Source organism: Lemur catta, chromosome 2 (genome assembly GCF_020740605.2).
Source record: "Lemur catta isolate mLemCat1 chromosome 2, mLemCat1.pri, whole genome shotgun sequence".
Lineage (NCBI taxonomy): Eukaryota > Metazoa > Chordata > Mammalia > Primates > Lemuridae > Lemur > Lemur catta.
In genome coordinates, this window is record NC_059129.1 from 74,294,398 (window position 1) to 74,308,687 (window position 14,290).

Sequence of the window (14,290 nt, forward strand, 5' to 3'; positions counted from 1 at the left end):
TTTATTGTGTATTTGAAAACAGAAGAGAAGATATGGAAGGTTCAACACAAAGAAATGATAAATGTTTGAGGTGACATATATCCTAATTACCCTGCTTTAATCATTACACATTATATACTGTATCAAAATGTCACATGTACCCCATAAATATATACAATTGTTATATATCAATTAAAAAGTATTAGGCCGGGCACGGTGGCTCATGCCTGTAATCCTAGTACTCTGGGAGGCCGAGGTGGGAGGTTCACTGGAGGTCAGGGGTTCGAGACCAGCCTGAGCAAGAGCGAGACCCCGTCTCTACTAAAAAAAAATAGAAAGAAATGATCTGGACAGCTAAAAATATATATAGAAAAAAATTAGCCGGACATGGTGGCGCATGCCTGTAGCGCTCCCAGCTACTCGGGAGGCTGAGGCAGCAGGATCACTTGAGCCCAGGAGTCTGAGGTTGCTGTGAGCTAGGCTGATGCCACAGCACTCTAGCCCGGGCAACAGAGCAAGACTCTGTCTCAAAACAAAAAAAAAAATTAAAAAGTATTGACATATAGTAAGATCAATACACAAACAGTTGTTTAGAAAGAATTTTAACATGGCATTGAGGTGATATGAAAGTCCATTTTCGTTCTCCCATTCATGCAGTTGATCAACTGAGCACTGACCATGGTCCAGAGCAAGGCCAGGTGCTGGCACTACTGTAGTAAACAAGACCAACTTAGTCCCTGCACTGTCAGAGCTTTTAGTCCCAGGACTTCTGCTTCAGCTGCCTTTTATTTCAAATGGTTTCTTAGTCTAATGCCTAAGTACTATCAGTTCTCTTTCCTTGGTTCCCCACTGTCAAGGGTACATGTAGCACTGAAGCTCCTACTTTCTTAGGATAAGCATGTAAATCAACCATTCAACAAGTATGGGCTGAGTGTGCCTCTCCTTGTGCCAGGAGCTATACTGTGCATATATAAGATGTCTCAGGCTGAAGGAGCTTACACCCAAATTAAGGAGATCAGAAAGATAAGAAATAATTGTTTATTAAGGTAAGGCAGTAAATACAAATGCATCTAGCACAAAATTATAAATGGAATGCACAGAGAGAAGGAACAGAAAAAAAGCAGGCAGTGGTGGTGCGGAAAGGCTTCATGAAGAACTGGGATGCGAACTGGGCAGGAGAGGAAAAGGCACTACCAAAGACAGGCCAAGTATCTCAGCAGAAGGCACTGCAGAGTGGCAGACAGACGCTCAGCCAGGAACTGAGCACACTGTCTCTAACCTGGTGGAACTTTCTTGGTGACTTCTTATATAAAATGAGAGAATGGATTAGAATGATTTCAAAGGTCTGCCCAAGTTCTCTGAGAGGTGGGTCAGTAGAGCTTATCTTAGAGTGTTTATTGAAGGGACAGGAGGCCGAGGATTAACAGGAATCAGGAGATTCTGTGGTAGTCTAGGTGTGAAGGTTTTGGGGTAGTGGAAAGAAGGAGACCACTTGTCTTTTCTCCAAAGATAAATTCATATCTATTATTTTTACAAGTAAAGTGTACTAAATCTTTTGGGTTAAAATATTTACACAGCCCCCTAAAGAATTCTAGAAGCATGTGGCCCACAGAATGTTTCCAGAGAGCTGTAGAAAGAATTTGGGGCTTAAAAGTAAAAATTTTATGTTTAAGTTTTTTAAGTTTTGGCTCTATCATTTGTTAGCTGTATGGTATAGGACACATCACTTAACTTGTCTGAACCTGAGTTTCCTCACCCTTAAAATAGGGCAAGAATACCTACTTCATAGGACTGTTTTACGGATGAAATGAGATAATGTTTGTGAAAGTGATTTGCAAACTACCAAGTACTGTACAAATATATCTGCACACAGGTAATATAATATTAATAATTGACTAAATTAACTGGCCTGCTCTTTGGTATTCATCCATCCAACTAAATGCCTACTATGTGCCAAGTACCATGGTGAGCCCTGAGGATAAGAGTTTCTGCTTTCAGAGTTCCTATTGTAGACATAAGTTATAATGTGTTATTGCAATGTTGGTATAAGAACACTCTGAACAGAGGTGACTTACTTAAAGGTTTAAAATTAAAAACAACTTCATGCTTTAATTATTGTATAAATTGAAATTTTTTTTTAAATTGAAATTTTGTAAAAAATTAAAGTCATTCCAACACTGGTTAAATTCAGAGGCAGAAAGTAGAATTATGGTTTCCAGGGCCAGGGGTAAGGAGGAAATGGGGAAATACTGTGTAATGGGTAGAGAGTCTCAGCAGGGGAAGATGAAATAGTGCTAGAGATGGTTGGTGGCGATAGTTGCATAACAATGTGAATACTTAATGTCACAGAACTGGACACTTAAAAAATGGTGAGTTTTATGTCATATATATTTTACCACGATTAAAATAAAAGAATTCAAAGTCAATCACGGCAAAACTTTATATTAGTACTCACGAAGGTGCAATATCCAGATGGTTGATAGTAAATCCAGAAGAGCAAAAGCCTCCCAGTGTTGTTGATATGGTTAGGAATGCAACAGCCAGAGAATAATCACAGCCTATATATCCAGCAGCTATTAAGAATACTGCAGGACCAATCATTCCTGGAGTTAAAAAGTTATAAAAGAAAAAAAAGAAGTTGCAGCATTAGTATTTGCTCTACCTTAACATAGTATAAATCTGAAATTTGATATTGCTGCCACCTACTGTAGAAACACTGTACTGCCTACAAGACTAATGAATTTCATGGAAAAAACTGCTGGAAAACACATGGGCATCATACAACTAATATAATAGTAAAAGGAAAATCTCATTATGAATCTTATTAAATCTGCATGTGACCAAAGTCAGCTAAAGTTCTACAGTGCTAGAGAAAAGAGCAAGAAGAAAATGACAAAAATAAGAGTCTAGAGAGAAGCAAGAGCTGACACAGAATGTGATTTAAAATTCACAGAACCAAAGAAGATAAACTAAATGATAAACTCAGTTGGATAAAGTTAGAAAAATACTCCATTCTGGTTCCAACAATTGACAGCAATATGCATTGGTCATTATAGGCAGTTAAGCATAAAATATGAGTAACACAGAAAGGGACTTAATGAGTAGACAGTCTTTCTGTGTCTACCACAGTGCTATCCAATAACTGTGATGATGGACATGTTATATTTGGAGATACTGCAACTGAGGAACTTATTTTTAAATTTCAATTAAATTTAAATAGCCTCATGTTGGCTGGGCATGATGGCTCACGTGTGTAATCCTAGCACTCTGGGAGGCTGAGGCCGGAGGATCGCTTGAGGTCAGGAATTCGAGACCAGCCTGAGCAAAAGCAAGACCCCATTTCTACTAAAAATAAAAAAAATTAGCCAGGCGTGGTGGCGCATGCCTGTAGTACCAGCTATAAGGAGGCTGAGGCAGGAAGATTGCTTGAACCCAGGAGTTTGAGGTTGCTGTGAGCTAGGCTGACACTATAGCACTCTAGCCCGGGTAACAGAGTGAGACTCTGTCTCAAAAAAAAAAAAAAAAAAAAAAAAAAAGTTGAATGATTATCTTAGATAGCTTTAAAATACACCTTTCTGAAAGCAGAGATGGAAGCATATGACGATTATTATTATTGATCAGATGGCACCCAGGAATACGAAGAAAAAAAAGATTATTATTGAGCTCTTTGATTCATAGCTCCTCATTTGATATAATGATATTAGTAAATAATTTTGGATTGAAATTCAAAATGGCTGGGTGTGGTGGCTCATCCCTGTAATCCCAGTGACTTGGGAGGCTGAGGCAGGAGGATCCCTTGAGCATAGGAGTTTGAGACCAGCCTGGGCAACACAGTAAGACCCGATCTCTAAAAAAAAATGAAAAAAATTAGCTGGCCATGGTGGAGTACAGTGGTAGTCCTAGCTACTCAGGAGGCTTAGGGAGGAGGATCACTTGAGCCCAGATGTTTGAGGCTGGAGTGAGTTATTGTGCCACTGCACTCCAGCCTAGGCGACAGAGTAAGATACCCTGTTTCTAAAAAAGAAATGAAAACTGTATTCACTTAGCAAAGGGATGGAGGCTTAAAAATATTTTTCATTGCAAACTTAGAGCTGAAAACAAAGTGATTTATAAAATTCTGGGGGTGATGTTCAGCAAAGCAAGCCATTTTTAAATCATTACAAGCTATGGTGGTGGATTATAGGATATTATATTATAAATTTTAATCCTCAAAAAGAACGGTTCAAAAAGAACCATCTGGTACTGAAATGCACATCATTAAACATGCACATATTAAAACATCATGGTGTTTTAATATGTGAACAAAATAGATGACTAATATTACCATTTTTTCTGCACTGTTGTGATATTATAAAATAAGAAATACATATTTGTTCGCTGCCCCCAGTTTTTGGCCCACAGCTCCAGCTCCTAAAACCCGTGGAATCTCTGGAGTGATGAATTTGTCTTTTGTATGCTAATGAAATGACTGGAGACTGGGGGCCCCCAGATAGCTTCAGGTTGGGGGCTGGATTAGAAAGTTGGGACTTTTAGCCCCACGCCCTTCCCTCCCCAACCTCCAGGGAGGGAAGAGGGGCTGAAGGTCTAGTTGATCCCAATGGCCAATGACTTAATAATGCCTACCTAACGAAACCTCCATGAAAACTCAAAAGAACAGGGTTTCGATGAGCTTCTGGACAGCAGAACACATGGAGGTTGCTGGAGGGTGGTGTTCCCCAAGAGGGCATGGAAACTCCCCACCCCTTCCCACATTCTTTGCCCTGTGCATTTCTTGCATCTGGCTGTCCACCTGGATCCTTTGTGATATCCTTTGTAATGAATGTATGAACATAAGCAAAGTATTTCCTTGAGTTCTGTGAGCTGCTCTAGCAAATTAATTGAACCTGAAGAGGAGAAAGTCATGGCAATGTCAATTATAGACAGTTGGTCAGAAGTCCAGGTCACAACCTGGGACTCGTGATTGGCATTTGAAGGGAGTCGGGCAATCTTGTGGGACTGAGCCCTCAACCTGTGGGATCTGGCACAATCTCCAGGCAGACTGTCATAGCCAAATTACAGGACACCCAGCTGGTCTCTGCTGCAGAATTGGTTGTGTGTGGGGAGAAATCTCCACGTACATTGTGGTTACCAGAGTGAAGTGTTCTGTGTTGAGTATTGTGTTAACTGTGAGAGTGGGAAGAACACTTTTTTTCCTATTTCTAATAACTATAAACACAGTAAATAACTGTAAACCAAAACAAAACCTGATTCACTTCCCTTACCTATAAGGGTAAAAATTCTGCGAACACATATAGTGGAAAAATTCCATTTTGCCCTTAAATTGTCAGCAGCTTGACCAGACAGGATCATACATAACCAACAGCCGAAATACGGTAATGCAGATAAAAACCCATTCTGGAAGGAATCAGAAGATATAGGATTAATTATGTGGGAGGAAAAAACAAAATACACACATATATCACATCCAACCACCACCACTTGAAAACAAAGGAAATATATAGCATTATGCTGTTAATTTTCATATAATTATAATAAATGTTTGGCCTTCAGAAGAATTAAGAGATTCAGTTCAATGTAGTCCCTAAGAGCCTGTCTCAGAGAAAAACAAGGCTCATGATATTTTTTCTTACAATTTTATTAATTAAAGAACCTAGGCCATATTTTATTTTAAAAAGATCAGTGCCAAGTAAAACCGTAACTCAGAGAAACTATCTTAAAGCTAAAAGTACATTATATGTTTACTTACTTGCACACATATATATACTATTTACAGAACCTGAGATTCTTTCTTGACCGAGCACTGTCTGTTCTTTTCTTAATAAAAGCCTACTCTTTCTGCTTCTCTCCATGTCTACTCTTCCTGTATCCCATTCTGAGGTCTTCCTCGTCTCTTGCCTGGACTACTGTAACAGCCCCCTAATTCCTGCCTATATGTTCTCATTAACATTAACTTCAACCTTTTCATTATCTCAGTTTCATGCTTCCCACTCTCTGATGAACACCTGTCTTTCCAGCTTATTCCCTCTAGCACCTGACCCCAATCAATTGATCCTACCACCTTTTAAAACTTTATTTTTATTTACTTAAAATTTTTTTTTTTTTTTTTTTGAGACAGAGTCTCGCTCTGTTGCCCAGGTTGAAGTGAGTGCTGTGGCGTCAGCCTAGGTCACAGCAACCTCAAACTGCTGGGCTTAAGCGATCTTGCTGTCTCAGCCTCCCAAGTAGCTGGGACTACAGGCATGTGCCACCATGCCTGGCTAATTTTTTCTATATATGTTTTTAGTTGGCCAGATCATCTCTTTCTATTTTTTAGTAGAGATGGGGTCTCACTCTTGCTCAGGCTGGTCTCGAACGAACTCCTGACCTCGAGCGATCCACCCGCCTCCGCTTCCCAGAGTGCTAGGATTATAGGCGTGAGCCACTGCGCCCGGCCTATTTACCTAAAAAAAATTTTTTCAAAGGCTAGTCAAGTGAAGCAGTGGGAGTGGAGAAGGAACAAAGGAATCTGTAACTGGTTGTGATCAGTCACTTATAAACCCCACAGGCTCATACCAGCCCCTACCAGCTTCTGGTCTCCTTCAGCTCTTTGTTGCTCTCCCTCCTCTCCTTAGTATCAATTCCATGGTGAATCATTATAATCAATCCCATCCATAGACCCTTGACTCCTTGCTTCTCTCACACTGCATCTACTTCCCAGCTCTTTTCCTACTCTGCACTTGCACTTGAGCAGGTGAACATGGCTCGAGAAAATCCAGCCATGCTTACCTGTCTTCCTGTAGGTGCATGAACCTCAACTGGGCTTCGATGCCAGCAGGTAACTGACTCTCTCTGGTTCCTTCTCTCACTAGCAACTCATCTAATGACTTTTCACGGTGTTCTCTTACCTCACCCACACCTGACACTTCCTCCCTAGGGATGAATCCAAGTTTTACATTTAAGTGTGCTGAGGAAAGGGAGAGATTTAATTTTTTCATCATAGTTTGTGATTCTCTATATTTAGATGTATGCTTTCAGTTTTACTTTTGTAGCTGAAGATTTTTGTTTCTCTCTGGTTTAGCTGAGTAATTTCCTCTATAAATTTTATTCCATTTAGACTTTCACATAGTAGGATCACATCTATCTTTTATTTCTTTTTTTTGAGACAGGGTCTTACTCTGTTGCTCCAGTTAGTGCAGTGGCATCATCATAGCTCACTGCAACCTCAAACTCCTGGGCTGAAGGAATCCTCCTGCTTCAACCTCCTGAGTAGTTGGGATCACAGGCACACACCACCACACCAAGCTAATTTTTCTATTTTCTGTAGAGACTCAGCGGTCTCATTTTTGCTCAGGCTGGTCTTGAACTCCTGGTCTCAAGTGATCCTCCTGCCTTGGCTTTCCAAAGTGCCAGGATTACAGGTGTGAGCCACTGTGCCCAGCCTCATTTTCTTGATCGTGTCCTTTGATGTACAAGAGATTTAATTTTGATGAAGTTCAGTTTATCTATTTTTTTCTTTGGTTACTTGTGCTTTTACTGTCATATTTAAACCATTGCCTGGTCCAAGATCACAAAGATTTACACCTTCTAAGAGTTTTATAGTTTTAACTCTTGTATTTAGGATTTTGCTCTATCCTTTATTTTGAAGAACAAAACCCCCAAATTTTCCTTACAAACTGTGCCTCCTTAGGCTTTTTCTCAATCTATTTAAAGATAAAATTTACCTTAAGTCCATCAACATAGAGATAACAGGAACACACTAAATTTGACAAGTTCAGAAGGCAGTTTCAGATAAGACCCATCTTATACAGCTTTACAACTATCCCTCTTCCAATGCCTAACGGCTGCCGTAGCACAACTGTGCCCAAGAACCTTGTCTCTCCAGCCTCCCTTCTCAGCTGCCGGCAGAGTCCCACACCATCCCTTTAGGAGTGAATGTTGGCATCATTTGAATTTGCCATCCGATATCTTGGAATAGTACTAGGGTCTAGAAAAGCCTTTATGATTAAAGGGAATACCAGACAAAAGATATCTTGAAACAAGAGGGAACACACACTGAGAAAAAAGAAACTGTGGAGGCCAAAAGGAGAAATCTCTAAAATTCAGTACAGCAGAGTAAAATGGAAGATACAAAAGAATTGAGTTTCACACAGATGAAAACAAATTCTGTGTGTAGTTTTAAAATTATATATACTCTATGTAAGAAGTTAATGATTACTTGTTTTCTTACCTCTTGAACATCAAACCTCAGGATATCCTTCATATAAGTTGGCAATAATGTCAATAAAGTATAAAAAGTCCAGTTGTAAGAAAAATGTGCAACTACAATAGCCCAAAGTGGCAGTGATTTTAAAATGGGTCCCCACGGCACTGACTTCTGTGAAGAAAGCTGAAGAAAACAGGCTCAATTAGGATATGCTATAGCTGTATTAATGCTTAGATTCGTACCATATTAGCTAAAACTCAATCTAGAACACATAGAATATCAGCCTTAATTAGTCAACTTCAGATTTTTAAGCTGACTCCTTTGAAATATTAAGTAGCAAAATACATGATAAATGTTTAGTTGTTTGATTATTTATTTATTTATTTATTTATTTATTTATTTATTTATTTGAGACAGAGTCTTGCTCTGTTGCTTGGGCTAGAGTGAGCCTAGCTCACGGCAACCTCAAACTCCTGGGTTCAAGCAATCCTTCTTGTTCAAGCAGCCTCCCGAATAGCTGGTACTACAGGGGCGCATCACCACGCCTGGCTAATTTTTTCTATTTTTAGTAGAGATGGGGGTCTCACTCTTAGCCTGGTCTCAAACTTCTGAGCTCAACAGATCCTCCTGCCTCGGCCTCCCACAGTGCTAGGATTACAGGCGTGGGCCACCTTGCCTGGCCTATTTTTTATTTTTAATAAAGGGATTTGTTCTGTACAGTTGTTTGATTTTTAAAAAAATACATTAACTACCGAGAGTCTATGATTCAGATTAGAGGAAAAGATGGAAATGCAATCTTAGAGCTACAATGTCAACTCTTAACACTCTTTGGAAGGTCCAATGAATTCATATTTCATTATCCAATTCAGTATTTTAATTACTCTTATTGAATAAAATTCAATTAAAATGATTTATAAGAACTGTGCAATAGGAGGTTTCTGTATGTAGCCATGTGGAGTAGTGGTCTTCATAGTGGGGTGTAAGCACCCCAGGGGTATTCAAGATAATCAATCCACTGGGGTAGGAAAGACATATAAGAATTTCTATTTATATTCATTTTTTATTCTAAAAAAGAAATTAAAACCTATTAATATGTAATAAATAGGTTAGCCCTGGAATATGTCAATTACAAATGGTATAATTTCCCCAATTTGGAAGGGTTAATGATGGCATCCTCATTTGTTTGTTTATATTATAAACAAACAAGTGTATTATAGCATGTTGCAGTTTACATTTGCCTTAAGTAGATTTGTGGATTTTATTAGGCAGTTTTAATTAAAACAAACCTCACAAAATTAACAGTGTCTTCAAAAGTTTCCTGCAGAGCAATAGTCAATAAAAGAGAATTCTAATAACATAAGCACAGTGAACACTAAGAAAATAGTAGAGCTGCTACTTTTCCTCCTATGAGTCCTCTGTTAGATACCTCGAAAAGCAAAATAATGGCAGATCATCAAATATAACATATTCAAACACATTGCTCATTAAATATTATTGTAATATTAACAAAATATTATTACTTATTATTATATATTATTAATATATTAATATTATTAATATTTATATATTATTATAAATATTTTGACAGCAAAAATGTTTATCCTATTAAAATTTAAAATTTATATATATACTATTTACTTCAGCTTATTCATCCTCTAAAAGTTCTATTCTTGTATATATTTTATGATGTACATAAGTACAGTAGTATGTATAGATAACCTGTGAATAAATATACACACATTCAGATCGTGAGCCCCACACTTGTTTACTGGTGGGTTTCATGATCAAGAAAGCTTGGATACCACTGGTCTGGGCCATCAGATTTTTACATTTCCTATATACTGAGGCTCTGTGGTTTTTCTCTAAAGCAAGAGCAATCTATGTTTCTGCCTCCAGGGTTCACTGTTATTTCAAAAAGAGGAAGAACCAGTATTAACCTTCTTTTGGCCTTTTTCCTTGAAACTTTGTACTTGACATCTTGGTAGATATGTTCCTGTGTTTCCCAGTATGATCAAAAATGTAGGGGGTTGGGGGAGGAGAAGAGAGGGAACATTTATTCTTTTACAGCAGTGGTTCTCAATTCCAGCTATACTTCAGAATCACCTTTGACACCTTGAAATTACAGATGCCTGTGTTCTACCTAAGACTTACTGAATAAACACAATAATACCAAGAAAAATAAAAAAAAAACTCTGTGTAGGACCAAAAAATCTAAAATTTAAAAGGTTTCATAGGTGATTCTATAGAGCAATGGTTGAATGCCTGAGGTGATGGACACCTCAGTTACCCTGATTTGATTAATTCACATGGTATGCTTATATCAGAACATCACATGTACCCTATAAATATATACAACTATTATGTGCCCACAATAATTAAAAAATTAAAAAAATTATTTGTTGTCAAATGTGTGAAATCTAGAATACAAGGAGGGTAAGGTCATTCAACAAGTATTTGAGTATTTTCTAATGTGCCATTTCACAAAACAATGTATTTTTGTCAAATGCGAGTAATGGCAAATTGATTTAGGAAAGTTGCATGCAATAAATGTTCTTAATTTATGGCAACTAAATATTCAAACAAAGTTCCCCCTTTTATTTGCTTCATAATGCTGCAAAGTTACATACTCTTCCTAAAAGGTATATAGGAGAAACAAAACAGTTATAAAACGTACTACCCTTAAGAATTAAGAAAGAACAGAAACAAAAACAATACCAGGTATATAGGAAAGAATAAATTCAATGGGTGAAGTGGTAATGTCTTTTCACAATTCACTAAAAAGAGATCTTCAAAACAGCAGTAGTTGATGATCTTAAAGCACTCACTAGTATAGGTGGTCTATCCATGAGCTACTTATGAGATAGCCTTCTGAATTTAACTGCAGGATGCCCCGCAGGTTTTATTCCTCTTTTTACAGCATCTTTTTCTTTTTAAAATTTTGTTGATACATAATAGCTGTGTATAGTTTCGGGGTATATGTGGTAATTTAATATATTTATATAATTTGTAAAGATCAAATCCGTGCACTTGGGATATCTATCACCTTAAATGTATGTCTTCTTTGTGCTAGAAACATTCAAATTACTCTCTTCTAGCTATTTTGAACTGTGCAATAGACTATTATAAACTATAGTCACCCTACTGATCTATCTAACACTAGGTCTTATTTCTTCTATCAAACCATATATTTGTACCCATTAATCAACTTCTCTTCATCTTCCCTCTCCCCACTATCCTTCTTAGCCTTTGGTAACCACCAATTTTAGCAATTTCTGCATCAGATTTAGAACTATCTATGCTGCTATAATACTTAATTAAATACTTAATACTTAAGTTTAAGAATGAAATAACATTTCTACCTATAAGTACTGTCCCTTAGCTGGGTAACCAAGACAGCATTCTAACTGAAACTCCTGCTTGTTCCGCTAAATCTTCCCTTCACACAACAGTCAGCATAAGCAATCTAAAAGGCAAACCTGCTTCTGCCACTTCGAGCTTACAAATACTTCATGGCATCCCAGTGCCTAAAGGATAAAGCCTAAGCTCCTTAGTGAGACACAGGGGACCTTCCATGATCTGAGCTCCTCTTGCCCCCTCCATCTCCTGCTGCTCTTTGCCTTGTTCATGTCAACACCACCAACTGGGCACATTTTGGAAGTTACCACTGTTTGTCTCCTGTGCCTTTGCTCACAGTATATCCTTGGCCTGGAATGTCTGCACACCTCTCACTTCCCCAATTTGCCTGCTTAACTCCAACTTCCCTTTCAAGACTCCGTTTAGATACAGCTTCCACAGTGAGAAAGAAAAAATGCAGTCCTTGGCTGCTGTCAGCTGAGCTGGACTGGTTCAAATAGCTAGGCCATGGTGTTGCCCTGCTGAACTTAAACAAGGCCACTCTATGAACATGCTGGAGCAGGACAAAAATAAGACCACTCCACAATCACGTCTGAGCACAGACAAAAACAAGAATGCTGTAAGCTACAAAGAAGAGCAAACATCTTCCTCTCCCAGCTAATGAATGACTGCTGTGTCTTTACTAATTACAACTTCAGCCTCATCTTCCAGATAAAAATTAAGATGGAATCATAGAATTGCTACTGCTTTCTTTTTTTTGGAGACAGGGTCTTGTTCTGCTGCCCAGGCTGGTCTCAAACTCCTGGCCTCAAGTGATCCTCCTACCTTGGCCTCCCAAAGTGCTGAGATTACAGGTGTGAACCAGCACATCCACTGCTACTGTTTTTTGATAACACCAAATCCAGAGCAAAACATCGGTTCTCTACCCTCCCCCCAAGTCACCTAATACAAAACTAAACTATAATAAGATCCTATTAACTTTGTCACTGAGATGTCCTATGGTCCCTCATGACGTGCTTTCTCTGGCACTGCAAGGAACCAAGAAACAGAACTTTGTTCAATACAGGTGTGTTCTTGATGGGCCTTGGCCAGAAGGTATTGACACCAGGAAGCCTTCCTATCCGTTCCAGGCCGGCTGAGGACCCCTGCCTTCTCTGTTCCAAAGATGTACTGTGTCTTTTTTATTTTTTCCTCTTATTCATTGCTAAGTCCTCAGGAGCTGACAAAGAACCTAGGTCATAGTAGGGCCTGAAAAAGTTGTTTGTTTAAAGAATGAATGAAGTAGAGTAGATGCTGCACATTTCTTGGATCCAAGATTTAAAGGTGGAGCTTCACGTAACACATCATTATTTTATGGACTTTTCAACCACAACATTAGCCACTCTAAGAATGCAGTCTGGAGCTCTATGAAACCTAATCATCCTAACTCTTCTTGCATCTGAATATTCCATTTTTTGAAGCATATAGAAAAATAACCTAAGTTTGGATATTGGGCAGATTAAGACACATATCAAGATAGATAAAGCTTTTTGAAGAATCTAAGAAAACTAAAAGGTTTCATAACTTCATAAAAATAATGACAAAACTACAGTATTGGAAGAAGCAAACCATTAATCTTCAATGCTGAGAAAATGTGAGACAACATGTTTTACAGGGCAAGACCTATTTACAATGTATTAAATTCTTTTTACAATGTATTAAATTCTTTTAATCTATTCTTTAAGGGGAAAAGTGGGTGATTCATTTAATTAATATCATATAAGACTATCATATAAGACACTGAACTCTCAAAGTAACTTTTTTTTTTTTTCATGAGACAGGGTCTTGCTTTGCTGCCCAGGCTGGAGTGCAGTGGCACAACCATAGCTCACTTCAGCTTGAACTCCTGGGCTCAGGGGTCCTCCTATATAGGTGCACGCCACCACACCCCTGGCTAATTTTTAATATCTTTTTTTGTAGAGATGAGGTCTCACTATGCTGCCCAGGCTTGTCTTGAACTCCTGGCCTCAAGCAATCCTCCCCTGCCTCAGCCTCATAAAGTGCTGGGACTATAGGCATGAGCCACTGTGCTGGGCCTCTCAAAGTAACTTTTTAAATTACATTGCTGATTTCTTCTGTTTCTAATTTTTTGCCAATCTTTGGCAAAGACCAAGAGATGTCGAATTTCTTAAAGTTCAGGTGCTTGTAGAGATATTTGTAGCAAAATTTAAAAACGTGAAATGTTAAGGAGTAAATTCTTAAACACAGCCTGGCTATACTATATACAAAAATTTGAAATATAGACTTGGTGTGATGGCTCGCACCTGTATGCTTGGAACCCAAGCAATTTCGATTTTTTGGATTTTGGAATATTTGCATTGCTTATATCAGTTGAGTATCCCAAATCTAAAAATCTGAAATCTGAAATGCTCCAATGGGCATTTCCTTTGAGCATCATGTCAGCACACAAAAAGTTTTGGATTTCAGAGCATTTCAGAGTTGAGATGCTCAACCTGTATAAACATACTAATTGGTTTTATTTCCTTTTTTTTTCTTTTTTTTTTTTTTGAGACAGAGTCTCGCTCTGTTGCCCGGGTTGGAGTGAGTGCTGTGGCATCAGCCTAGCTCACAGCAACCTCAAACTCCTAGGCTTAAGCGATCCTACTGCCTCAGCCTCCCAAGTAGCTGGGACTACAGGCATGAGCCACCATGCCTGACTAATTTTTTCTATATATATTTTTAGTTGGCCAGATCATCTCTTTCTATTTTTTAGTAGAGACGGGGTCTCACTCTTGC

At 38.4% G+C, this 14,290-nt stretch overlaps 1 protein-coding gene across 2 annotated transcripts in view; it reads right to left on the reverse strand.

Moving 5' to 3' along the window:
* SLC17A5 (solute carrier family 17 member 5) overlaps nucleotides 1-14,290 on the reverse strand; it is a 48,521-nt gene that overhangs the window by 16,659 nt on the left and 17,572 nt on the right. For both annotated transcript variants that reach the window (XM_045543896.1, XM_045543895.1), the window contains exons 7-9: nucleotides 8,186-8,344; nucleotides 5,241-5,373; nucleotides 2,435-2,582 (exon numbers count right to left, since the gene is read on the reverse strand). In XM_045543896.1, coding sequence (XP_045399852.1) covers nucleotides 2,435-2,582; nucleotides 5,241-5,373; nucleotides 8,186-8,344 — 440 coding nt within the window. The remainder of the gene's footprint in view (nucleotides 1-2,434; nucleotides 2,583-5,240; nucleotides 5,374-8,185; nucleotides 8,345-14,290) is intronic.